Consider the following 24,998-nt stretch of genomic DNA (forward strand, 5'->3'; position numbering starts at 1 on the left):
AACAAGTTTTTGGGGCTCTGACTCTGCAAATCTACAGTTGGGAGGGAATGCCTAGCCCGAGCCCGATCAGGTTGGAGATACAATTATAAATCATTGGAAATACAATGGCACAGCCCTCTAGATATATTGGAAAAACTCATATTAATATTAAAAGTAAAAAAGAGAAAACAAGATGTTGGAAGAGTTTATGTCGTCCGAGACGAGTTGACTCGCCCGAGACAACTCAATCTCGTCCATGAACGAGACACGCCAAATCGAGTTTTGAAACCATGGACCGAGGTCACCCATATTTTTTAGTTATTTGCAGACCCCCCAACCAGAAAAACAACAATTACTTACGATCATAGGAATGCCCTCTGAGTATTTATCTCTTCAGTCTTCCTTTCCCTCTAAAATCTAAACAAATTCGCAATGCTTGACAGAGATATCTCCTCTCCCCACGAATCTCAACAAGCAGAAACCCTAGAACGGAGCGAAGAGAAGCCTCACGATGACGAGCCTTCTAAGAGTTCTTCAAATCTCACAGATTCTGAACTCGATCTTAACAATTCTGATGCTTTGGCAAAAGGGATTTCTTCAGTGCTTGGTGCTGTGATAAGGAATTTCGATTGCAAAGCTGAAAATGCAGTCAAAAGCCAGGATCAGCTATCTTTCACCATCGATAGACTCACGCGAGGTATCTTATTCTCTCTTTTCTTTCTGGATTATATATAATATTGGTTTTCTACTCTATTGTTCATCAAAGTGAATTCCAATTTACCCAATGATCTCATTGAGTATGGTTGGGTTTTGGATATTTGCACAGTAGATTACATATTTGGTTTGATTAGAGCATCTCCAACCCAAGTCTCCCCCTAATCATTTATGAGCAATGCATTGATTTTGGCACCCATGGCATCGCACCAATGGGGATCTTTGTTTGTTTGAGAAAAGCAAGTAGGTTCCTCAACCTCATCAAGCAAAGGGGATGGTTGGTTTCCATAAGTGCTTTTGGCTTATGCATGCCATTTTTGGACCGGATGACCATGTGATATTGGTGAGCTGTACACTTTCGTGGAATACGTTTGGGTTTTGGAGATGGAAGGACTGTTGGGTTAGGTGATGGGAATGACGTGGGTGTGTGTGGCAATGGGTGAGGATGAAATGGGTTCGGCCATGGGTGAGGAGGGTGTGGGTTCAGCCATGGGAGGGGAGGGGAGGGTGCGTTCATGGGGGGAGATGATGTGGGGTTGGACGTGGGTGGGGATGCATGTGATGGAGAATGAAGGCCATGAATAATGGAAGAGGGAGGGACAACACATGGTGGGGAAAGTTGTTGCAATGTTACGAATGGGAATGAAGCCTCTTTGAATGTCACATGCCGTCATACATAGTGCCAACCAATAGGCAGATGAAGGCATTGAAAGCTTTTATCCATGGGACTATAATCGATGAAGACACATGAAAGAGACCGGGGAAGAAGCTTATGAGAATTAGGGCTAGAGATGAGGCAAACATTCACACCCAAATACATGTATTGTGGTATAGTCAGGGGGGTTCCAACCAACACTTCAATAGGAGTTATGTTGTCTAAGGTGGAGGTGGGTAATTGATTGACCAAGTACAGAGAGGTAAAGAATGCTTCAACCCAAGATGTGAGGGGAGCAAAGGCAAAATGCAATAGGGTAGGGCTGGTTTCCATTACATGTCTATGTCTTCGCTGACAAGATCATTCTGTTGGGAAGTGTGGGGACTTGAAAACCTATGGGTAATGCCTTGTGAGTCCAAATAAGGTGTAAATTTTTTAAATTCGCCTCCATTGTTTGATTGAAAAACCTTAATTTTGTGATCAAGAAGATTCTCAATTTTAGATTTGAATGAGATGAATACTCTGGGTGCATTAGAACGATAAAGCCAAACATATCTATTAAATGCATCCATCAAAAGTAAATTGTAACGAAAACCATTGCGAGATGTAATCAGGTAGGACCCCAAATGTTAGCAATAACCAATTTTAATGGGAAACAAAAAATAGTTGAGTTATTTTGAAAGGCTAATTGATGACTCTTACTAGATTGACAAAGATTACAAAAACTAGGTACTTTATTTGAAAGTGGAAGAGAATGTACAAAAATGATTTCTTTGACCGTGTGCAACATTGGATGACCAAGACAATGATGCCACGTGTGAATAGAAGTGCATTCACCAACAAGGGTAGATGGGGAGGATGATGAGGAGATAGAGTCACAGTTGGAAGTGAGGCAGTAGAGCCCATTCCTATTCATAACTTGTAGAAGTACCTTCCCCCCATAGCCCAATCATTGGCAACAAAAAAATTGGGTTTAAATTCAAAATATACATCATTATAATAGGTAAATTTAGAAATAAATAAAAGGCTAGTCCAAATTGAAGGGACATAAAATACTATTGAGACGGAATTGGTGATGAGGGCTAGAGAGAGTAGACATACAAATGTTGGAGATAGGGTTTTCTAGAACCATTATTGATATGAATATGTTCCAGGCCATTGTAGGCGAAACGGAGGTGTAAGTTGTTTAGATCTATTATCGCATGGTTTGTGGCACCACTATCAGGGTACCGATTGTAGTCCCTTTCCGAAGTTGAAAAGGCAACATAAGATGTAGCTTGAGGAGAGTTGGGGTAGCTTGAAAGTTTTGATAAAATCGAAACCAACAGGTTGTAGCCGAATGATTCTTGCACCCACATAACTGACAAGGCCCCATAGGTGTGCCTGATGGAAGTAAGGGAGGAGGCAGACAAGAGCTTGAGTGACCTTGACCACAATTGCGATTAAAGGACTACTGTCCACGGTTATGATTACCTAATGGACGAGGGCGACGATTATTAGTGGCAATTGTGGCCACTGGGACAATAAAAGAACATTATTGGGCTATCTTAGATATGGATGAAAGCAGCCAGCCCAATAAGACTTGATCTTGCTTGCACCAAATCAAGTAAGCCATGTTGGGCGATCCGTTAGGGAGGAGACAAGGGGGAAGATCAACAGTCCCATCAACAAATCCTTCAAGATCATATCCGACAAGAAGAGGTTTGAATTGTGTACTCCACAATAGATAATTCTAACAGTCAAATTTGAGAATTTGCTGAAAGGGTGTGACTTGGAGAATAAGGGAAAAGATGGGTAGTTCCGAAGGCAAAAAAAGAGCTTAGGTGGCGGAAGTATTGGTGGAGGAGGTGTTATCGGCCATTATATGGAATAAGAAAAGGACAAGGCATTTGAGTTAAGAAAGAAGAAGATGAGATAGGATTTGTGGTTGTTTATCTCGTACTAAACGATGAGAACAATGGTAGTATTGGTATAGAATAATTACAACTTAATGCACCCAAAAAAGGATCTTACCAATACAAAACTTTCTAAATAAATCAATATAAAAATAGAAAGAATCTATTCTAAGAATGGAATGGATCTTTAGAGCTGATCTTTTTAGATTGGGGAGGATCAATTACTTGTACAACTGAATTTTGTTGTAGGAAACCCACACAAATCAATATTCATTCTCTAAAATACTATTCGCTCACATTAAAAAAATAAAATATTTCTGGAGATAATAAATGATTATTTGTAGGAAAAACATAATATTGTTCCATTTTGCCCAAGTGGTTATTAACGTAAAATTATTTAATGCTTGCATCTTTCATTAAAAAATTAATAAAAAATTTATTAAGCAAGACTAGTTAATGTAGGCTAAAGATGATTATATTAAGTTTGAGAAATTGAGAAAACAAAGTTTCCCTCTTATTACAAATTAGGGCAAACTTCAAAACTAATCTTTTTGAAAAAAAATACTAAATACTAAATACTAAATAAATAACATTTAGTAAATTTGTTATCGCTAATAAGGTGGTAAGTTATTTCCTTCATATCCATCTTGATACGGAATAAAGTAATTGAAATCATTATAATTAAATATAGCGAGTGATCCATTTATTGAAAATAGTAGTTTTATCCTTGTTTTTATTCTATGTAAGGGCATTTATGTCCATTCACACGTAGATAATATATATATATATATCTGCCAAGCTCTCATTATGAGGTTTGACTATTACTTTTTTATAATTCTTCTTGGTATCAGAGCTTTCTAGAGGACGTCTTACTCTTTCTTTGGGTTCTCCTCTTCGATTTCCTATGGGACCTTGAAATTTCTTCTCATCTATTTTCCTCTCTTCTCTTTTCCTCTCTTCTCAAAATCCCTGGATCTTGAAGCTCACTAACCTAGCCGCAACTTTGTTTTAAAGTCTTCCCGTCAAGGGCTTTTTTTTTTTTTAAATCTTTGATTCATACCCTCTTTATCGCATGTTACGATATATTTTTTCCTGGGTTTTGTTTCACATGCTGCGATTCTGCGTTGTAACTTTTTCTGCCCTTCGATAGGGTTCTTTCTCTTACCTTTGCTATGATTCGATAAGGTTCTTTTTGTGACCTACGACAACCACAATGTGTTGTGTAAGTGAGTGCAACAACACCTTAACAGTTTTCCTTTGGCAGCTGTGACATCAGCAGTCACCTAGGTGGTGTTACTGACCCATACCTACGATAGCAGTAGTTTGTTGTATAAGCATCAACGACAGCAACCAACCTTGTTTTGGGACATACAACAATAGCAAGAGGGTTCTGGGGAGACCTACAACTGCAAGTAGAGGGGTTTTAGGGGCTACATGAAGCCCTATGACAAAAACTAGATTTGGGGGCTTACAATAGCGGCAAATTGTTGTGTGGATATTTGCGACATTAACATAGGATTCCGTGAAGCCCTACGACAGCAGCCAACCTGATTTGAGGGCTTACAGCTTACAACAACAACAGATTGTTGTGTTGGTGTTTATGACATCACAAAGTTTATGCGAAGCCCTACAACAGCAACCTAGTCAACTTTCTAACCTACGACAGTGATTAGGGAACTATTTGTGATGATTTCTACTTTGCCCCTTTGTTACCTTTCGATTGCAATAATTTTGTGGGTTTTTGGAACCACAGTGATCTCCTTTCAAACCAAAATTTTATATGTTTTGCTCGTAGTAAGCAATGACATCGCATCAAGAGACCAAAGACTCCAATTCCATTCTTGTAGCACACCTCTCAGCACAACGCATTACTAATGCCCTTTTAGATGGTCAAAATTTTCAATCCTGGTCTCGGTTAGTTAAGCTTTATTTGGGGAGTAAAGGAAAATCTGGATGACTGTTAGGCACCATTAATAAACCACCCCTTATTGATCCAAAAATTGAACAATAAGAGATTGATAATTGCATTATCCCTAGATGGCTCTTTAACTCCATGGAGTAGCGTATTTATACCATGTTCGTGTCATGAGACTATTTATTTGTTGTGGTCAACCCTCACTCAGACATATGCACATACTCAGAATGACTCAAGGATCGATGAACTTTATCAAGACATCGCTTAGGCTACCCAGGGGACTCAGAATTTAGTTGACTACTTCGGATTCCTTTGGTCTCTTTGGGAGGAGCTCTTTTACTATGAGTCTATGGTAAAGCTGTCTGCAAAGGCTGTTAAGTATGTAGCTATGCGAATTGCTAAACACCAAACATACCAGTTTCTTATGGGTTTATGTTCAGAGTTTGAGGCACTTCGGACCCAGATCCTTAACACCACACCGTTACCCTCTTTATTTGAGACATTTGCAACCATTGATAGTGATGAGTGTCATCGTTGTGTAGTTTTGTTTTAGACTCAAGCTCTTGGCATTATCTTTGCTCCAACTACAGATCAGATGGCTCTTGTAGTCAATTCGGGTTTTTCTGATTCTCGTTCCCAAGGATCTGGGAGTCGAGGTCGTGGAGGCCGTGGTCGTGGTAAAAGGAATGGTCTTTCTTGTAGTCATTGTGGGAAGATTGATCATGAGAAGGCTTGTTATTTTCAGGTCTATCCTCATCTATTGCGATCTTCTGTTATCCCTTCTTTAGGACAGTTTACTCCCCGTGCTACTACTATGGAGTCATCACCAATCCCTCCTATTGATACTCCTACTTCCCGTGGCACTATTGATTTGAAACAACTCCAAACTCATATTGCTGCCATAGTACAGGATCAGATCCATGCTCATACTCACTTATCTTCGATTGTGGCCTTAGTTACCATGCCCCCAAATACATCTTCTGCATTTCATGCTACTCAAAATGGCTCTGCTCTTCTGACTTAGGTAATTGATTCTAGTGCCCTGATCACATGACCGGTGAGTTTAACTATTTTGTTTCTTCAATTTTTTTTGCTACTCATAAGGAGGTTCGTCTTACTAATGGGTTTCTTACTCTAATCCATACTTAGGGTACCATCCCTTTATCCTCTAGTTTTTCTCTTGATTCTGTGCTTCATGTTCCTAACCTATCTCTTAACCTTTTGTCTGTGAGTAGTAATACCCAATTCTCTAAATTGTTCCATAATTTTTTTTCCTGCTCACTATATTTTTCAGGTCCCGACTTCAAAAAGGATTTGGCAAGGGTATGAGAGATGGGTTGTACTTGTTTGGATTTCAACTTATTGCGATTCTTGCCTCTGTGCTTCTACTCTTTGAGAGTCATACTTTTTCTTCCTAGACTTTAGATTTATGGCATACTCGCTTAGGACATGTAAATTTTCAGTACTTATGTTTTTTATTTCTTGCTTTAAAAACTTCTTTAGTGGACATAAGTTTCAGTGCTCTATGTGTGAGCTTTTTGAACACGTACTTCTTATATTCCAACATGCATCGATTTAATACAATATTTGATTTACTTCATTCTAATGTGTGTAGGCTTTCCACTGTTACTACTTTTAATGGTCATAGATATTATGTTATATTTATTAATAATTATTCTCGTTGATGCGTTCTCAATCTGAGGTGCTCCCTATTTTTATTAATTTTCTTAAAATGATTCAAACCCAATACAACATCACTGTTAAATCTCTTCAATCTGATAATGGAGGGGAATATATTTCTGATAGGATTCGATCTCATCTTCATGAGCATGGTATGCTTTACCAGTTGACTTATCCCTACACTCCTAAACAGAACGGGATGGCGGAACACAAAAATCGCTATCTTATGAATATTGTCCGTTGTCTTCTTCGAGAGATGCATGTTCCCAAATTATGTTGGAATATGGCAGTCCTTCTGTGATTTTTCTCTTTAACGCGTTTCAAGTCACACCTTAGGGGGACAGGTGTTTCTTCATATCTTCAACCTAATAACACTTTTTTCCCCATTACACCTAGAGTATATGGATGTACTTATTTCGTTTATGACAGGGTATCACATCGCACGAAATTAGATGACAAAACTATTTGTTATGTTTTCTTGGGTTACTCGTTTATATTAAAAGGGTATCGTTGTTATGACCTTCTTTCTCATCGTGTAATTCATTTGTTAGATGTCACTTTTTTTTTTAAATATTCCCTATTTTCGTGCTACATCTTTGTAAGATCCATCTCCTATGGTGTTATTCTCTCCATCTTCATCTTCTTTGCAGGACTCTTTTCTTTTGCAGGATACACCTTCATCTTCCTTGCAGGATACATCTTCATCGTTGCCGCCTCTTAAGATCTACTTTCATCACTTTCTCCCCTCTCCAACCTTGTCAACTTCTTCATTGGACTTAGGTATACTCTTTTCTATTCTTACTCCCATTCCTTTTATTTCTGACTCTCACTTGCCTATTGCACTTCGTAAAGGTAAGCGAGGATATGTTACTGATCATCTTATTGCCCAGTTTGTTTCTTTTCAGTGACTCTCTCCTTATCAAGCCTACTTGATTTTAGTTGAGTTCTTCGGTCTATATCAGAGGCTTTGCGAGATCCTAAATGGACTGAAGTCATGACCGTTGAGATGGATGCTTTGTAGAAAAATCACACCTAGGAGCTTGTTCCTCTTTCCTCTAGGGAGCAAATTGTTGGTTGTAAATGGGTTTTCACTATCAATTATCTTGCGGATGGCACCGTTGATTGATACAAGGCATACTTAGTTGCTATGGGATTTATACAGACTCTAGGCAAGAATTTTGGTGCTACATTTGCCCCTATAGCTAAATTTTCTATCGTCCGCATCCTGATATCTTTATCTACTCGTCATTCTTGGCCTCTTCACCAGCTTGATGTGATGAGTGTTTTTCTGAATGGTGATCTGATTGAGGTGATCTATATGGACCCTCCTCCTGAGTTTCGTTTTCAGGGGGAGTGTTTTGGGAAAGTATGTCGTCTGCTCAAATCTCTGTATGGCCTGAAGCAATCTCCGCGGGCCTAGTTTCAATGTTTTTCAGAAGTCATTTTATCTATGAAGTTTTTTAGATGCCACTCAGATCATATTTACTTTATTCGTCGAGGAATAGATGACTGTTGCACCATTGTTTTGGTTTATGTGGATGATATTATAGTGTCAAGTGATAATGCACAGTGGATTGATAGGATTAAAATGCTTTTAGGTCGTACTTTAGAGGTTAAGGACTTGGGTCCCCTCAAGTACTTCTTGGTGATAGAAGTGGTTCGTTTTGGCCGTGGTATTTTGTTGTCTTAGCGCAAATACACATTGGATCTTCTTCAAGACACTGGTATGTTTGGTTGTCGTCCTACCTCTTTTCTTACGGATCAAAATCATCACCTCCATGCCGAAGTTGGTGATCTATTATCTGATCCTTATCAGAGATTCGTAGGCCGTCTGATTTATCTGACTAACACGAGATCATATTTGGCCTTCGCGGTTAGTGTGGTCAGTCAGTTCATGCATGCCTTGCGCACCTCTCATCTTGATGTTGTTTATCGTATTCTTCGGTACTTGAAGTCTCATCCTGGTCTTGGGCTTTTCTACTCTTCCATTGCTCAACCACCCTTGTCCTGCTTTACTAATGCTAATTATGCTGGTTTTCTTACAGATAAGAAATATTTACCTTTGGTTTCTGTACTTTCCATTATAGTAACTTGATTTCGTAGAAAAATAAGAAACAGAGTGTGGTTTCTCGTTCTTCTGTTGAAGCTAAGTATCGTGCTATGACTCTTGGCACTTGTAAGCTTATTTGGCTTAGATCCTTATTGATGGAGGTAGGTTTTCCGATTTTTGATCCTTCCACTTAATTTTGGGATAACAAGTCTACCATCATGCTTGCTTCTGATTCAGTTATTCACAAAAGAACCAAATATATATAGGTTGATGTTCACTTTCTCAGGAAGAAAGTGAGATCTAGTGTTCTTCAGATAGTCTTTGTATCTTCTTCAAAACAACTTACTGATATGCTTACGAAATCTGTTGGTGTTTCTATTATTAACTCTCATCTTGTCAAGCTAGGCTTAGTTGATATATTTGCCCTAACTTGAGGCGGAGTATTGGAAATAATAGTTTTTTTTTTTCTTGTTTTTATGTTATGTAAGGGCATTTATGTCCATTCATAGTTTAGATAATATATATGTATGCCAAGCTCTCATTATATGGCTTGCCTATTACTTTTCTATAATTTTTCTCCATTTACTTAGGAATCATGAGCCATTTTTCTAGAATTTTTATTTTTTTACTGGGAAAATATTCTCGTTCGATTAGATTGTTTATGAAATTTAGGTCTTTCTCCATGAAATCTTTTTCTTATCGTTCATATCGAAATTCTAACTTTTTATAATCATTTTTTAGCTTGTAACATCATGACTTGGTATTGCAATGTTGAATCCTTATCCATTTGAGCAAATTGTGCATCCATTTTCAGTTCTCCTCTTTTCAAAGTCTTATGGATTTCGAAAGAAGCTTACTATTTTCAAATGTCAGCTTTTTCCTTATCTTTTTTTCCATATGGCAATGAGAAGAATCAACATGTATTTTGAATGACACTTGCTCATCTTAGTCTGCATTTAAGTCAACGGATGACGGCGTTCCCAAAGATTCAGATGCATGAGTCCTTCGTTGAGACCCTTTAAAGTATTCAAATCGATGTCGTTTGGGAATGACATCAACCAATTTCTTGGCTTCCTTAAGGATGAGCCACAAATGATCAAATAAGAACCCTTTTTATTCATCCAAATCTTGTGTGAATATGATTCTAGCATTTGTCAACTACAAATAAAACCAAAAATGTCAATTTAAAAAAAAAAAAAAAAAAAGCCTCAACAACATATCATTATGCATTTGTCATGACTTCAAAACATAAATACTTATAATATTTAACTCAGAATCATCGTTTTGATTAAGGTTTTTGACTTGATGAATTTATTTTCGAAATTTGTTGATTGTCTTCAAAATTATACTTATACGACATGAGAGATTTGAAGGTTCAAGGTTATCGCAATAGTTGGGCTTATGACTATCGAAAATTTCATACGTACGTTTCCATAATTTATGTTCATTTATTGGCATTGGATATAAGATTTTGAGAAATCCTTAGTCATGCAATACATAAAATCAGATCTTCCTCAATTATGAATGATAGACCACGAATCTTTGGCTTTGCATTGAATGTAAAAGAAGACTAGAAACAAGAAGAAAAAGAATTGTGATTTTGAAAAAAAAAATGCAATATTTATAGAAAATTTGTTGTGGGTTGTGTTAATGAGTTTAACGGTCAATATGGATAGTATTTTGCATATAATGATTAGTATGAGAAGTTATGGACTTGTTGCTTTCATAGTTGATGAATTTTTTTTATGATAGATGTCTTTGATTGAGTGTAAGCACAATAGGTTAATCCGATGATTGAGATTAATTATACTTTTTTGTATCCAAGGGTTAGTGTGAAAGGAGAATGTTTGTGGTTTATGGACAAGACTAATGGTAATGTTTTAGATTGAGTGTAAAAGCAAATGTTCAATTCGATGGTTGAGATTATTTGTACTTTTTGTATCTAAGGATTGATGTGAGAAGTGTGGTCTGTTGGTTATGGACAAAAACTATGATAAAAGGCTTAGATATAGTGTAAGCACATGTATTTAATTTGATGTTGGAGATTAATTGTACTTTTTGTATCCAAGGGTTTGTTGGTTATGGACAAAAGTCATAATAAATATCTTGGATAGAGTGTAAATACAAGTGTTTAATTCGATGGTGAAGATTAATTATACTTTTTATATCTAAAGATTAATGTGGGAAGAGAAAGTTTGTGGTTGATTGACAAGACGGGTGATAAATGTATTGAATTGAATGTAAACACAAGTGTTTAATCTGATGGTGGAGATTAATTGTATTTTTTGTAACCAAGAGTTGTGTGGAAGGAAAAGGTTCGTGGTTTATGGACAAGACTTATGATAATGTCTGGGTTGAATGTAAAAAAAAAACATGTTTAATCCGATGGAGAGTTTAATTATACTTTTTTGTATTTAAGGATTGATATGGGAGGAGGTGGTTTGTTAGTTATGGACAAAATTTATGATAATGTCTTGGGTTGAATGTAAAAAACAAATGTTTAATTCGATGGAGAGTTTAATTATACTTTTTTGTATTTAAGGATTGGTATGGGAGGAGGTGGTTTGTTAGTTATGGACAAGATTTATGATAATGTCTTGGGTTGAATGTAAAAAAGTAGATGGTTTGTTAGTTATGGACAAAAATTATAATAAAAGTATTTGATAAAATGTAAACACAAGTGTTTAATTCAATGTTAGAGATTAATTGTATTTTTTGTATCGAAGGTTTGGTGTGGGAGGAGAGGGTTTGTGGTTGATAGATAAGGCTTGTGATAGATATCTTTTATAAAATATAAAAATATGCGTTTAATTTGATGATGGAGATTAATTGTACTTTTTTATTGAAGGGTTGATGTGGGAGGAGAGAGTTTATTGTTGATGGACAAGACTTGTGATAAATGTCATGGATATGGTGTAAGATTAAGTGTTTAATCCAATGATGAAGATTAATTATACTTTTTGTACCCAAGGATTTGTATAGAGGAGGGTTTGTGGTTGATAGACAAGACTTGTAATAAATGTCTTTGATTGAGTGCAATAAAAAATGTTGAATAATATGGTGGAAATTAATTGTACTTCTTATGTCTAAAAGTTGGTGTGGAAGGAAAGTTTGTGGTTGATAGACAAAACTTATGATAGTATCTTAGATTGAGTATAAAAATAAATGTTTAATTCGATAGTGGAGATTAATTATATTTTTGTATATAATGGTTGGTGTAGGAGGAAATGATTAGTTGTTGATGGATAAGACTTATGATAAATGTCTTGGATAGAGTGTAAGACATATATCATAAATCTTGTCCATCAATCACTAACTCTCTTCTCCCACATTAGATATTGGATAAAAAAGCACAACTAATCTCCATTATCGGATTAAATATTAAATACTTGTTCTTACGTGCTATCCAAGATAAGTCTTGTCCATAAAGTACAAACCCTCTCCTCCTATACCAATCCTCGGATAAAAAAGTACAGTTAATATCTACTATCGGATTTAACACTTGTGCTTACACTCTATCTAAGATATCTTTCACAAGTGTTGTCCATCAACAAAAATCCTTTTCTCCCATACAAACATTTGAATACAAAAGTATAATTAATCTTCATCATCAGATTAAACATTCGTGTTTACATTCTATCTAAGACATTTATCACAATCTTGTCCAACAATAAACCCTTTCCTCCAACACCAATCTTTAAATACATAAAGTACAATTAATTCTCATCATCAGATTAAACGCTTATTTTACACTCAATCCAAAATACCATCTTAAGTCTTGTCCATTAACTACAAAGCCTCTCTTTCTACCAACCCTTGGATATTAAAAATATAATTAATCTCTACCATCGGAATAGACACTTATACTTACACTCAATCTAAAACATCTATCACAAGTTTTGTCTATTAACTACAAACTTTCTCTTCCCACATTAATTCTTAGATATAAAAAGTATAATTAATCTCCACCATTGGATGAAATACTTATACTTAGACTCATTCGAAGACATCTATCACAAGTTTTGTCCTTCAACCACACAAAGAAAGAAAGAAAAAGATAAGAAAAAGGTTGACAATTGAAAAAAGTTACCTCTTTGCAGGTTTTTTTAATCATAAAATCTTTGATATTTTGAAAATAGTAGAAATGAAAAGGGATGAACGATCTGCTCAAATAGATAAAGAAAGATCTAAATTCCATACGAAGTCATGATTTGACAAGTTGAACATGATCGTAAAAAGTTACAGCTTCGACGTGAATGACAAGAAAAAAATTTAATAAAGAAAGATCTTAATTCCATAAGTAATCCAATAAAATGTGAATATTTTCGTGATAAAAAATTTAAAATTTTAGAAAAATAGCTCGTGATTCTCAAGTAGGTGGATCATTTGCTACATTTAGTCATAATGATTTTAGTAGTTTTAATCAGTATAAAGGTGGATATTGAGGAGATGACTTACTACCTTATTTGTAATGTTGAATTCACTAAGCATTATTTATTTAGTATTTAATATTTCTTTTCAAAGAAGATATAGTTTTGAAGTTTGCTCTTATATCTAATAGGAGAGAATTTTTTTTTTTCTTTTCTCAACATTAGTATAATCATCTTTAGTCTACGTTGACTAGTCTTGCTTAATATATTTTTTTAATGAAAGATGTAAACATTGAATAATTTTACGTTAATAACCTACTAGACCAAATGTAGCAACATCATGTTTTTCCTACAAATAATATTTATTATCTCCATCTAAATATATATATTTTTTAATGTGAGTGAATAGTATTTTAGAAAATGAATATTGATTTGACAATGGAGGTTAGTTGGAATTCAAAGTGGTTCAAAGTTTTCAAATTTAAAGACATGGGTTGGAGCTGCTTTTATTGATACATGTCCCATTTAAGATATATCTACGTGCCATCCTCAGCTCAAAATAATCTCAAAATAAGTTTGGGTTTGTGATTTAAAAAAACCCATTTATATTTCTTTCTTGGTTTTAAGAACCGATTTTTGGGATTGTAAGGTTAGGAAGCGTACTTACTACACACAGTGGAATAGTCGAACTAGCGTGTCATGCTATTGTCAGTCTCTAAAGATTTGAAAGACCCAAAACCCAATTTTGTCAATTTCACTAGAGTGATCACGATGATATTCAAGCATTAAAACCGAAGGGTGCTAGATAAAAATCTAAAAATTATCCTACCAGTTTAATGTTCCGTTTGGATTGAGAGAAATGGAGAGAAGAGAAAATAACCACTTTTTTCTCTAGTTCTCTTGTTTTAGAGGTTAAGTGAGGAGAGAAGAGAAGGTTAATGGAGAGAAAATTGCTCAATTTTGTTCTTCCCCCAAATCAGAGAGATTTGGGCAGAGTGAGAAATGAGAACAAATTATTTTGTTTTCTCTTCTTTTCTCTCTATCTATCCAAACAGGGTGGAGAAAAAGTTATTGTGTACTATCTTCTTTTCTCTTAGTGAGGTTTTATTCTCTTTTTTCCGTTTCTTCTAATCCAAACAAACTGTAAAGAAAAGAGACTCGAGAATTTTCAATGTATTGTTTCATTTGTCCTCAACTTCTTTTTATAAAGGTTGAGTTAGTTGTTGTACACTCCTAGTGCAACAACACCTCTTGATGTCTGTTGGACTCTCACTTTCAATAAGAGGAGACCTTTTGGTTGTGTTATAGGGATGGAGCCCACATGAACTCCCCTATCATACCAACATCTTCCACTTGTCCATAATAGGGCACAACAAAAATCTCTTCTTAAGGAATACAAATATTCTCTTCGTACAAGTGAATAAGGTGTGTGTGACTAGCTAGAATCTGTCTTCCAGAGATAGCATGTTGTCAAGTTTCTATCAAACTAGCATGATTCCAAGTTTCTAGCTAATTGCCAGACCACATCTTATTTCCTTTACTCATACTTATCCTAAACTGATTTGGCCACATTGGACTAAGCATTTTCAAATCACTCATGAGCCTAAACTCAGAACAATGCCATGTAATCGTTTTTGAAAACAAAATAATTCATATACCTATACATATAGTTTAATATACGATAATATATATAAAAAATTCCTTTGAAAATAATTGATTTGCTTGTAGAAGCTCTTCTCAATGTGTACACAATATTATCTTAATATAATGCCATATAGTCTTTATTAAGTTCTTATGCCGCTTTGTTTTGGTTAAGTCACTTTCCCTGTCGTGTTTTTTTAGACCTTATATTTTTTCCCCTGCTAAACAAGCAAGAGATTAGTGGGATTGGAACCTATATCGTAGGATCAACACTTCTCAAGCCTTTACCAACTTAGCTAAGTTGGCACCTTCAAATATTCTTTCTTAAGTAATGCATAATAGTCTTTCTTAAGTTCTCATTCTACTTAGTTTTGGTTAAGTCACATTCCTACTCATGTCCGCTAAAGAAGCAAGGGGTTAGTTAAGTTGACATCTTCAACTTTAGACCTTATTAGTCTTGATCATAAGTGACATGCTAGAGCCAACAAACATTGACATCTACTTCACAATATAGTTATTAGTAACGAATGCACAATCATTATCTACTTAACCAATATACTCACATAGTCTCTGTTGTCAGAAGTTGCGCTTAGGCCCCGCTTTGCTTGCTTAGGCCTTCCTCGCTTTAAGCGGTGTTTCAAAAACCCTTGTTAAAATTATACTTTTATGAAATTATTTTGTATAAATTCTGTTATACAAGGCACGTGAAGTGGTGATGGGCTTGTCCATGGGATTAGTTGGACTAAGTTTGGATACCCAGGTATAAAAAAAAAAAAACATAATAAAATGATATTTCTATTATTTTAGGAAACTAAAAACTAACGCGGTTATAGGGTCATGGGTTGTAATTTTATTCATTTTGACAAAGATGACCTTGATAATATTAAGTTATCAAGGTGAGGGTATTTTTGGTGTTCCAAATTTTGACAAAGGTGAAGGCATTTTTGGTCTTCCAACTTTTGGTGTCAACAAACACCTATTCAACCTTCTCTTATTATACCAACAAAGATTTGTTAGGGGCATCAAACTACTTCAATATTTTCAATTACATTGTTTTCATTTTTCTTACATATTAGTTGTGTTGTCTTACAAGTTTCTTGGTAATTACATTTACGTTTTTTTCCTATTTTTTGCATGACCTTTATTTACTACATGTAGAAAACTTAAAACATCAATTTTTTTGTTGCTTAAGCCCCGCCTAGGCCCTAAGGGGGTCCACCGCTTATGCTCCTCCTAGTGCTTTTAACCAATATTGTTAAATAGTAAGGAAACATGGATACATTCACTTACTCATGCAGGTCAAATAGGTGTGAAGTGCAATAGATATGGTATAACTTACATGCTATGTTTTAGATCCCTTAGAGCTTGTCAACTGCAGCATTATATGTATCGGGGTCCAGTCACACTAGAAGTATCTAACCTGAACTCGTCGAGTAAGCTTAGTTGGTAAAGTCTATGGGTGATGACAGATAGACCTGGGGTTCAATTTAAGTCTTCATTGACCTTTTGATCTCATTAAAAGCGGGCTTACATGGTAGCAACACCCAAAAATTATTTTATCAGTTTGCAGGTGCCAATTAGCTCAGTTGGTGAAGTCTATTGGTGATGATGTCGTATATCTGGGTTTGATTCCTACCAACTCTAAGTAACTGATCTCATTAAAAAATGGGCTTACCAATAAAAAAAACTTTAAACTCATCAATTCAGTACTTGACCAAAGCATTTGATTCGAAGCTAACATCCGAGTTTCTCAGGTTATGTGGGACCTGCAAATCATATTCGATTCCTAGGAATCTTAACTCGGCATAAATTCAATGCAACATCATCACAATTACCAAGCTCATAGCCATACACCATGGTAATCAACTCACCCATAGGGGTTAACTTGTCTAGAGCATGGTTTAAAATATCGTAATGTATCGGTATCGGCCAAAACCGATACAAAACATTGAATGTATCAAAATGAAAAGGTTTGTCTTGAATGTATCGGCTGATACCTTATTGGTTTTTTGCATTAACTAAAACATTCAATTGAATGATATTTTAAACCTTTGTCTAGTATATTTCTTATCTTGTTTGCACTCTATGGCCTTAGCTTGGTGATGAAACAAAAGTCCATGCTCAAAATTACATGGTGAAAAGTGTGTGCTTATTATGTTTTAGACATTCTTACAATCACTAATCAACATTTATATTCAATGCCTAGCAGCAATGATTTCAGTGATAAGAGATCAAAATTTAGAAGCTAATAATTCTGTAATGATTTTATAACTACTCCCTACTTAATCAATCAGATATCCAAAATGTCATTTGCTCCCAATTCATTATAGAAAGCCATTGCGAATCTATTTAGCTTGGGTTTCACAGTCGTGTTCTTTTGAAGCGAGGTCGTGCAGCGCTTGGGGTGCTAATTCATAAGCAAGCCTATCAAAATTATCTTACACACAAAACGTAGCTAGCAACACCAGGCAAAGTCCGGAGGCAACTTTGTTAATATAATATACAATTACATGGAGTAACACGTTACAAAAGCTAATAAGGTGTGTTACAAGCAACTAGTGATCTATGTCACGCGAGACGCCATGTAGCTTGGGCGAGGGGTCAAGGTCAACATGGGTGTAAGTCGGGGATTGGGACCAAATACATCCTTCCTACAAAGAGTACGTTAAGTTTTTCTTAGGTTTCCAAAAGAAAACATCAAGAATAGAGGCCAATCATACTCTTTACCTTTTTATTACAGAAATGCTACTAAGTTAACAGTTGCCCTGGCACGGGAGCTAATATAGCTTCATATGTGAACCTTACATAGTATTGCATGGGTGCTCCCGGGTGACTCCGGGGCGAGCTACACCTAACTCTAGGTGTCTAAGTGCATGGCCTTCATAGTTTCCCTTACCTATTCTGCAGACGTCCTCGTTGCATTGTCGCTAAGAAACTTTTCAATCTTTTACTTGAAAAATAGTAAGTTCGTTGCATTCTCCCAGGTAGCTTCACATTCTAGCATGTTCTTCCACTTGACGAAGTACTTCACGTGCTGTTACTTGCTTGAACTACTGCTGACTTGACACTTTGCGAGAACTTTGTCAACAACACGCTCCAGCTGAATAGCTGAATGAGAAGTTGTACGTGTTGGAATGTTGCGTGCGGGATCTGTTGGATTTGCATGGAACGACTTGAGACAACTAGCATGGAAGACAAGGTGAATGTTGCATAATCAATGCGATAACTTCAGCTTGTAGGAGACTTTGCCAACTCGAGAGAGGATGAGCATTGGACCTTCATAATACTATATTAGGCCTCTTTGTGTTCTTGAACTCGGTTGTACCTTCTCAACTGATTTGTCTTGAGTAGAACTAAATCACCAACTTTGAAAGGATCTGATAGACGACGTTCATCAGCCCATTTCTTCATTCGCTTGGATGTTTTTTCAAGGTAAGATCTGACAATTTCATTGTTGTCTTGCCAAAGCCTAGCAAACCTGTACGCCCTTGGACAGTGTCCCTAGTAGTCTGAAATAATAATGTGTGGAGTTGGAGGTTGTTGGCTAGTAATAAGTTCAAGAGGATTCTTGTTTGAGGAAGAGCTCTTTTGAAGGTTGAAACAGAATTGCGCGACATCAAGAAGATATGCCCAATCCTTATAGTTGGTAGTGACAAAATGCCTTAAATACTCCAACATAGCATTAAATTGTTCTGTCTGCCCATCTGTTTGAGGATGCCCACTGGTCGAGAAGTCAAGTTGAAACCCAAGTAATCTGAAAAGTTTGGTCCAACACTTCCCTGTGAATCTTGAATCTCTATCGTTGACAATGTTTTTGGGCACACTCAAATACTTGATGACTTGCTTGAGCAGTAACTGAGCGCTTTTTCTGCAACTTGAACTTGATAGTAACCTGATCTCAAATCCCACTTCAAAGAGTATTTGGCTGCCCCAAGTTGATCAAATAAGTCAGCAATCAGTGGGATATGATACTTGTTCCTTGACGGTGACCTTGTTCAACGCTTGGTAATCAACACAACGTTGCAATGATCCATCATGCTTCTTCTGGAACAAAACAAGTACCCCATAAGGTGCCTTGGAAGGTCTGATAAATAGACTCCAAAAGTCCATCAAGTGGCTTGCGTAGCTTAACTAGTTCCGGAGGACTCATCCTGTAAAGCCCCCTCGCAGGAGGCATGGTACCAGGTACTAGTTCAATCTGATGATCAATCGGCATACGTGGTGGTAAGGCCTTAATAAGCTCATTCGGCATCACATCGTCAAATTCTCTCAATACCTGTTTAACCGGAATGGGAATTGAACTATGGTCCTGATCATCAGGTTCAACTCGTAGAGTAGCAATGTAAGTTTGCTCTCCTTTCTTCAACCCTTTCTTTAGCTAAAGGGGTGATACTATCAACGAGACTCAATAACTGGGCCATCTTATCTTCGAGTAGCTCAATACGTTCCTTTTTTGTACATGGGGGTGGTGGAATTGGAACGGGTTGGTCCGCGGTGCTTTTCTCTCCTCTTGCCATTGTTCGCGTGAATTAAATGGAACTGGGGAAGAGCTGGGTCCTGAAACCAACTTGGCTATGATACCAACTGTCACAGCCGTGTTCTTTTGAAGCAAGGTCTTGCGGCGCTTGGGGTGCTAATCCACAAGCAAGCTTGTCAAAATTATCTCATACACACAAAACGTAGCTAGCAACATAAGAGAATGGGGGCAACACAAGGCAAAGCCTGGAAGCAACTTTGTTGATATAATATGTAATTACACGGAGTAATACGTTAGAAAAGCTAATAGGTGTGTTGCAAGCAACTAGTAATCTCTGTCACGCGGGACACCACGTAGTTTAGGCGAGGGCTCAAAGTCAATGAGGGTGTAGGTTAGCGATTGGGACCAATGACACCCTATCTACAAAGAGTACACTAAGTCTTTCTTAGGTTTCCAGAAGGAAATATCAAAAGTAGAGGCCGGTCATACTCTTTACCTTTTTTATTTTAGAAATGCCACTAAGCTAACATGTATGCCTTAGCACGGGGGCCAATATGGCTTCATATGTGAACCTTACATAGTATTACATGAGTGCTCCCAGGTGACTCCAAGGTGAGTTACACTTAACTCTAGGTGTCGAAGTGCATGGCCTTCACACTAGGGCTTTATCCCCATCTAAGCCTCTAACGATTTTCCATACCACTTCTTCCTTTATAGGGTTTTCCAACCACTAATTTTGATATTTCATTCATCCAAATAAACCAGCCCAAAATAATGTGTACAATTCTTGTTTTGAGTACAAGCTAATATAAAATTCTGTAATTTTTACCCTAGTGACACTTTCATTTTATCCCTTTAAAATGTCTGATATTTTATAACCATTGGCTACTAGATGAAATTTTTGTGCATTAATGTCTCCTTTCAACCATTTCTTTCTCCAATTTTGATACCATGAAGTTTTCGTTCAAGCATTTTTACTCTCAATTCTCTCTTCCTTTGATAAGCCATCTGATCCCCTTTTGTCCAACATCTCAATCTCATTGAGGATTTTTTTCCTTTACTCCACTCTTCCAAATTCTTTCTTATTCTACTACTTAAGCTTTTCTTTGAAATCTTTTATGTTCCAGTATTAACTGACAAAAGAAAAGGAGACATACTGTTCCTCCACAAACTTTTGCGTTTTAGTCACACATTTTCAAGGTGAAACAGTGTAGTTTGTCGAATCATACGGGCCACATCCAAGAAAATTGGAGTATCATTAGAGACAGGTCTAGAAAGAAATACTCATTTGACGCACAAAGGAAGGATCTTCCATTTATTAGATATCAGAGACCTATCTAACCTGCCAAGCACTAGTTGTCCTTGATTATTTGTCCAAGTATATGATCCCCTGACACGGGACAAGATTAGCATACTCTTCGAAGTCCTTATGTTTCTCATCACATTCTCCCCACTTTCTTTTCATAATAATCACACTAACACACATGGAACGTTACAAAGGCTTGCCACGCTGTCTAATTCACACCAGAATTGTGATATGAACCTACTAATTGTTGGAATGTTGCCAATATGTCTGTATAAGTTTTTAAATATGTTTAAAGATATGATTTTTGAAAAACTTTAGTTCAGGTAAGTAGACAATATAGTATATGATGAATCTAGACCTTTATATACTTTAAACATCATAGAGAAATGTATATAAAAACTAAATATTTGAACAAACTAAGGTTTGTTTGAGAAATTGTGTCAACTTGTGTCCCACATGGTATCCAATTCTAGAAATACTTAGCATGGGCTATACCTAACCGTAAGAAAGCTACACCTTTATAATATCGTAAGAGACCATAATTCCACAAACCATAAATACTACGATGTTGTCAAGCTAGTAACATTGGCATCTATCTCGAAAATCTAAATTATAGTACTTTTTTTTTCCCGGTGAAGAACCATCATTAGAACTTGTGTCCCACATGGTACCCAATTCTAGAAATACTTAGCATGGGCTATACCTAACCATAAGAAACGTACACCTTTATAACATAATAAGAGCCATAATTCCACAAACCATAAATACTACAATGTTGTCAAACTAGTAACATTGGCATCTATCTCAAAAATCTAAATGATAGTACTTTTTTTTTCCTGTGTAGAACCATAATTAGAAGTTGAATTTATGGATGCATCTCTGGTTATTGAGTATTGTTCGATTTTTTTTACTTTTCTTATATCAAACTTTAGTTGCATGCAATGTTGTTAGATAGTTTATGCAACCGCGTGTGACCAGCACATGCTGTTTGCATATGCCATTCCACACATCACATATGCGGTGGCATGTGCTGCAAGTTAAGAAAAAAAAAGAGGAAAAATGCAGAAAATGTTTAAATCTCAATTTTTGAGTAGCTTTCTTTTCTTTGTTAAGTCTTTGAGAGTTGAGAGTGAGAGAATGACTTGATTTGAGACTTGAACTTTGAGAGTAATGGTGTAGAGTAGAGATTAAAGAATATTTACAATTATGTGAGAATGTAGTAAAAAAGGTAATGAGATTTAAGAGTTGAAAGCTTTGTGAGAGTACGAAAGAGATTAGAAGGTAGAAGAGATGTTGTAAAAGGAGTATTGGGGTAGAAGTGGGATATTTATAAGAGAAGTGAGTTTAAGCTTAAAAAAGGGGGAAAATCTGTCTCCAACGGTCATATTTCTGACCTTGCTATCACATATTGTGCAATGGCATATTTTGGGTGTATGCGATGACAGCATATGCGAATATGGAATTATTTGGCAACATTGGTTGCATTACATTTCCTTGAATTACTAGTCTAGCAATGTTGCTCGACAAAATAGAATGTGTTTATTGACTTCAGTTTTATTGTGTATGTTGGCAGAGCTCGATCAACTATTAGAAGATGCACCCTTACCATTCATCATGCAACATGCAACCAAGATCTCAGCTGTTCGTAAGAGAGTGACATCGTTGAACTCACTTTTAAAATCAATTCAACGACGTATTGATAATATAGATCGGATGTTATCTACAGGCTTGTCTCATGGTAAACATCATTCTTTATAGATTTTTTATTTCCTTCCACCAGTGTTTTAAAACTCGTGGAGTCGATTTGAAACTTGGTTAAGTAAACTCAGTCCAGCAAGATTTTGGTTTGATTTGACAAGCTTGTTTTTATGTAAGATGACTTGACTTGGTCGAGTTTTATGTGCTTTTTTTGACAAGTATAGAGATTTTATTAGAGAAAAAGTGGGATACGAAGAAGCCTACCACAGATGTTGAGATGACCTTTGTACAAGACCAAAAGAAGGTGCAAGAAAACAACAAAAACAATAGAAAAAGAAAAAAAAAAAAAACTCTTTTACATCTTGTGAATCGAAGTTCAATGTAACATAAGGCCTTTAACAGAGAGAACCTATCTTAATGGCCTATCTCATTACATAAAAAAATCTTCCATTCTTTTCATTCCAAATGTTGCAGAGCACAGCGAAGGGAAGAAACCACCATGGCAAACCTCTTAGCATTTTCTATAGATGCCTAGTGATTCAACTTTTCCTTTGAAATCTCTTGCACTATATTTTCTTAAATCATGATGGTGAGTCATGTGCTAACATCTTATGGTTAACTTAAAACTACTTGGCAGGAAATGCAACAAACGAAAATGCTGGGCAACATCAGCATTAACTGGATGTTGCAGGTACTAACCTCTCATTTTTATAATCCATCTCTCCATATATTGTTAAAACAAGATATAGCAAGGTGATGAAGCAATGTTTCATTAGAAGCTAGACCATGAGATGTAAAAGTTTGTATTTTATTTATTTATTTTTACTGTCGATTTGCATAATTTATATCTGTTTTAACCCTGGTAATTTTAAAAAGTACCAAATTACCCCGTGCTTTTCCATCCCAAAACCCAAACCCCTCCTTTCATCCTCTCTTCAATGTCACTGTCATTGCCGGTTGTTGTTACATCCCTATTATTTAGTAGCTATTTTTTAGTTATTTTTGTTTTCTCAATTGTAGTTAATAAATGAGAATTATCAATCCTTTAAAAGTAGAAGATTCTCTAACTAGAAGATAGGATACTATAGTTAGAGAATAGGAGATCCAATTAGCTTAAGTTATGGTGTTTGATAGAATATGAAATTACTTTCAGTTATTTTATTTTAGCTGGACCCTTTTCTAATTTAAATCCCTTGGAAAATAATAAAAATACAGATGATTTGTTTCTACCAACAACTTGTGATCAAGAGAGGGTATCCTTTCCCTCTTTCATTTGGTCTTGATAGGGCTTGAACTCTCTAAGTTGTTAGACTGCTTCACAAAGCTCGTCTGTCTCTTTTTTGGGTTTTACCAAGAGGGTTAACAGACACACAAGGCAACGAAAACTCCGAGAAGTACTCATCACCTTAGATTAACTACAGCAAGGCATCTTAGTCATTGTTTAAAATCTTATTTTGTTCTGTTGTTTTGGTGTTTCCAAAAACGGAATGATTCTGAAACATTGCCAAAACTTTACCGAACAATTCTGAGACAAACGAGACTTTCCAAAACATGAGTATTAACATATAAAGAAGTCTTTTAGATGAGACCTAGGTCAAGGGGCATGTCATTCTTTGTTTGTTTTTTTTTTTTTTAATTTATTTATTTATTTTGTGGGGGGGTGTTTGAGATTGTAGATTTCACTTATAGTAAGTTTCAAAAGGAAGCGTTGGAGTACTAAAGGTGGATGAGAAGAGAAGGAATTGAACCAAATTCCAATAAATAAATTTATTTTAACATGTTCTTATTTTGAAGCGAGGCCCTAAAGTTTTTAATTTTATTTAAATGACCTATTAATGTAATTGTAGTATAGTTTAGGGCATTTTCACATTAGGAGGTGGCTCCATTTTGTTGTTTTTGTTCAAATAATTCTTTCTATGCAGGAAGTTGTGCTGCTCAATGGATTGAAGCAAAGAGACTCTTGAATATGAAAAGAGTTTTGTGATCATTCAATCTTTTCTGTTTGATAAAAAAAAAATTTGTACTTCTACCTCTTGACATACCGAAATGAACAAAGGAAGATGATGCTTTCATCTGGTCTATGTTCAGATTAAAACAAGTATACAAGAAGGGAAAAAAATCAAGAAGACATCTACAAATAAGGAGATTCCAAAGAAACACTGATTTTAACTAGTTTGTTATCAAGTTATAGTGATCGTGAATTACTCAAATCCCAACATGGATAGTCAGACATCCAAATCTCGGTCTAGTTTAAATCTCTAATTTATGGACAGAGGTTTCTTTTAACAATTTTACTTGTAGTATTGTAAAGTTGTAATACAATATAGATGTTTGTGATCTTAATTTAATTTCTTTATTATTTGTTGTTTATTATTATTATTATTCTTATTATTGAAATAGAGAAAAATTGAATTGAGTTTAGATTATATATGCACTTTTTGCTAAATGTATTAAATTTGCATATAATGTTGTCTTTTTTTTTTTATGTTAATATTTTAATGGAACTTACCAAAAGTGGGTTAATATGATTTATTTTCCTTAAAAGAGGTCAAAAAATTCATATGTTGCTTAGAAATGCTTCAGTTTTGGTAAGGTGAGTTTAGAATTATGGTCATTCA

At 35.7% G+C, this 24,998-nt stretch overlaps 1 protein-coding gene across 2 annotated transcripts; it reads left to right on the plus strand.

The window, feature by feature from the left end:
- Nucleotides 1–265: 265 nt before the first annotated feature.
- Nucleotides 266–24,750, plus strand: LOC147398164 (SNARE-associated protein-like protein). Of its 2 annotated transcripts, none has more exons than XM_086447313.1 (4): nucleotides 266–676; nucleotides 22,256–22,420; nucleotides 23,018–23,071; nucleotides 24,469–24,750. In XM_086447313.1, the coding sequence occupies exons 1-3, from the start codon at nucleotides 412–414 to the stop codon at nucleotides 23,056–23,058; spliced, it is 471 nt and encodes a 156-aa protein (XP_086303439.1). In that variant the 5' UTR covers nucleotides 266–411; the 3' UTR covers nucleotides 23,059–23,071; nucleotides 24,469–24,750. The 2 variants fall into 2 exon arrangements, with proteins under 2 accessions (XP_086303439.1, XP_086303438.1); XM_086447312.1 differs by having other exon boundaries at nucleotides 272–676; nucleotides 24,303–24,750.
- Nucleotides 24,751–24,998: the final 248 nt, after the last annotated feature.

Source organism: Akebia trifoliata, chromosome 7 (genome assembly GCF_017979445.1).
Source record: "Akebia trifoliata isolate Shusen 1 chromosome 7, ASM1797944v1, whole genome shotgun sequence".
NCBI classification, from domain to species: Eukaryota; Viridiplantae; Streptophyta; class Magnoliopsida; order Ranunculales; family Lardizabalaceae; genus Akebia; species Akebia trifoliata.

Bases quoted from the DNA above. Each gene is read 5' to 3' on its own strand.
- LOC147398164 (XM_086447313.1), top strand. From the start codon at position 412: ATGCTTGACAGAGATATCTCCTCTCCCCACGAATCTCAACAAGCAGAA. The intron at 677-22,255 runs GTATCTTATTCT...GTATGTTGGCAG, and splicing joins CATCGATAGACTCACGCGAG to AGCTCGATCAACTATTAGAA. The intron at 22,421-23,017 runs GTAAACATCATT...ACTACTTGGCAG, and splicing joins ATCTACAGGCTTGTCTCATG to GAAATGCAACAAACGAAAAT.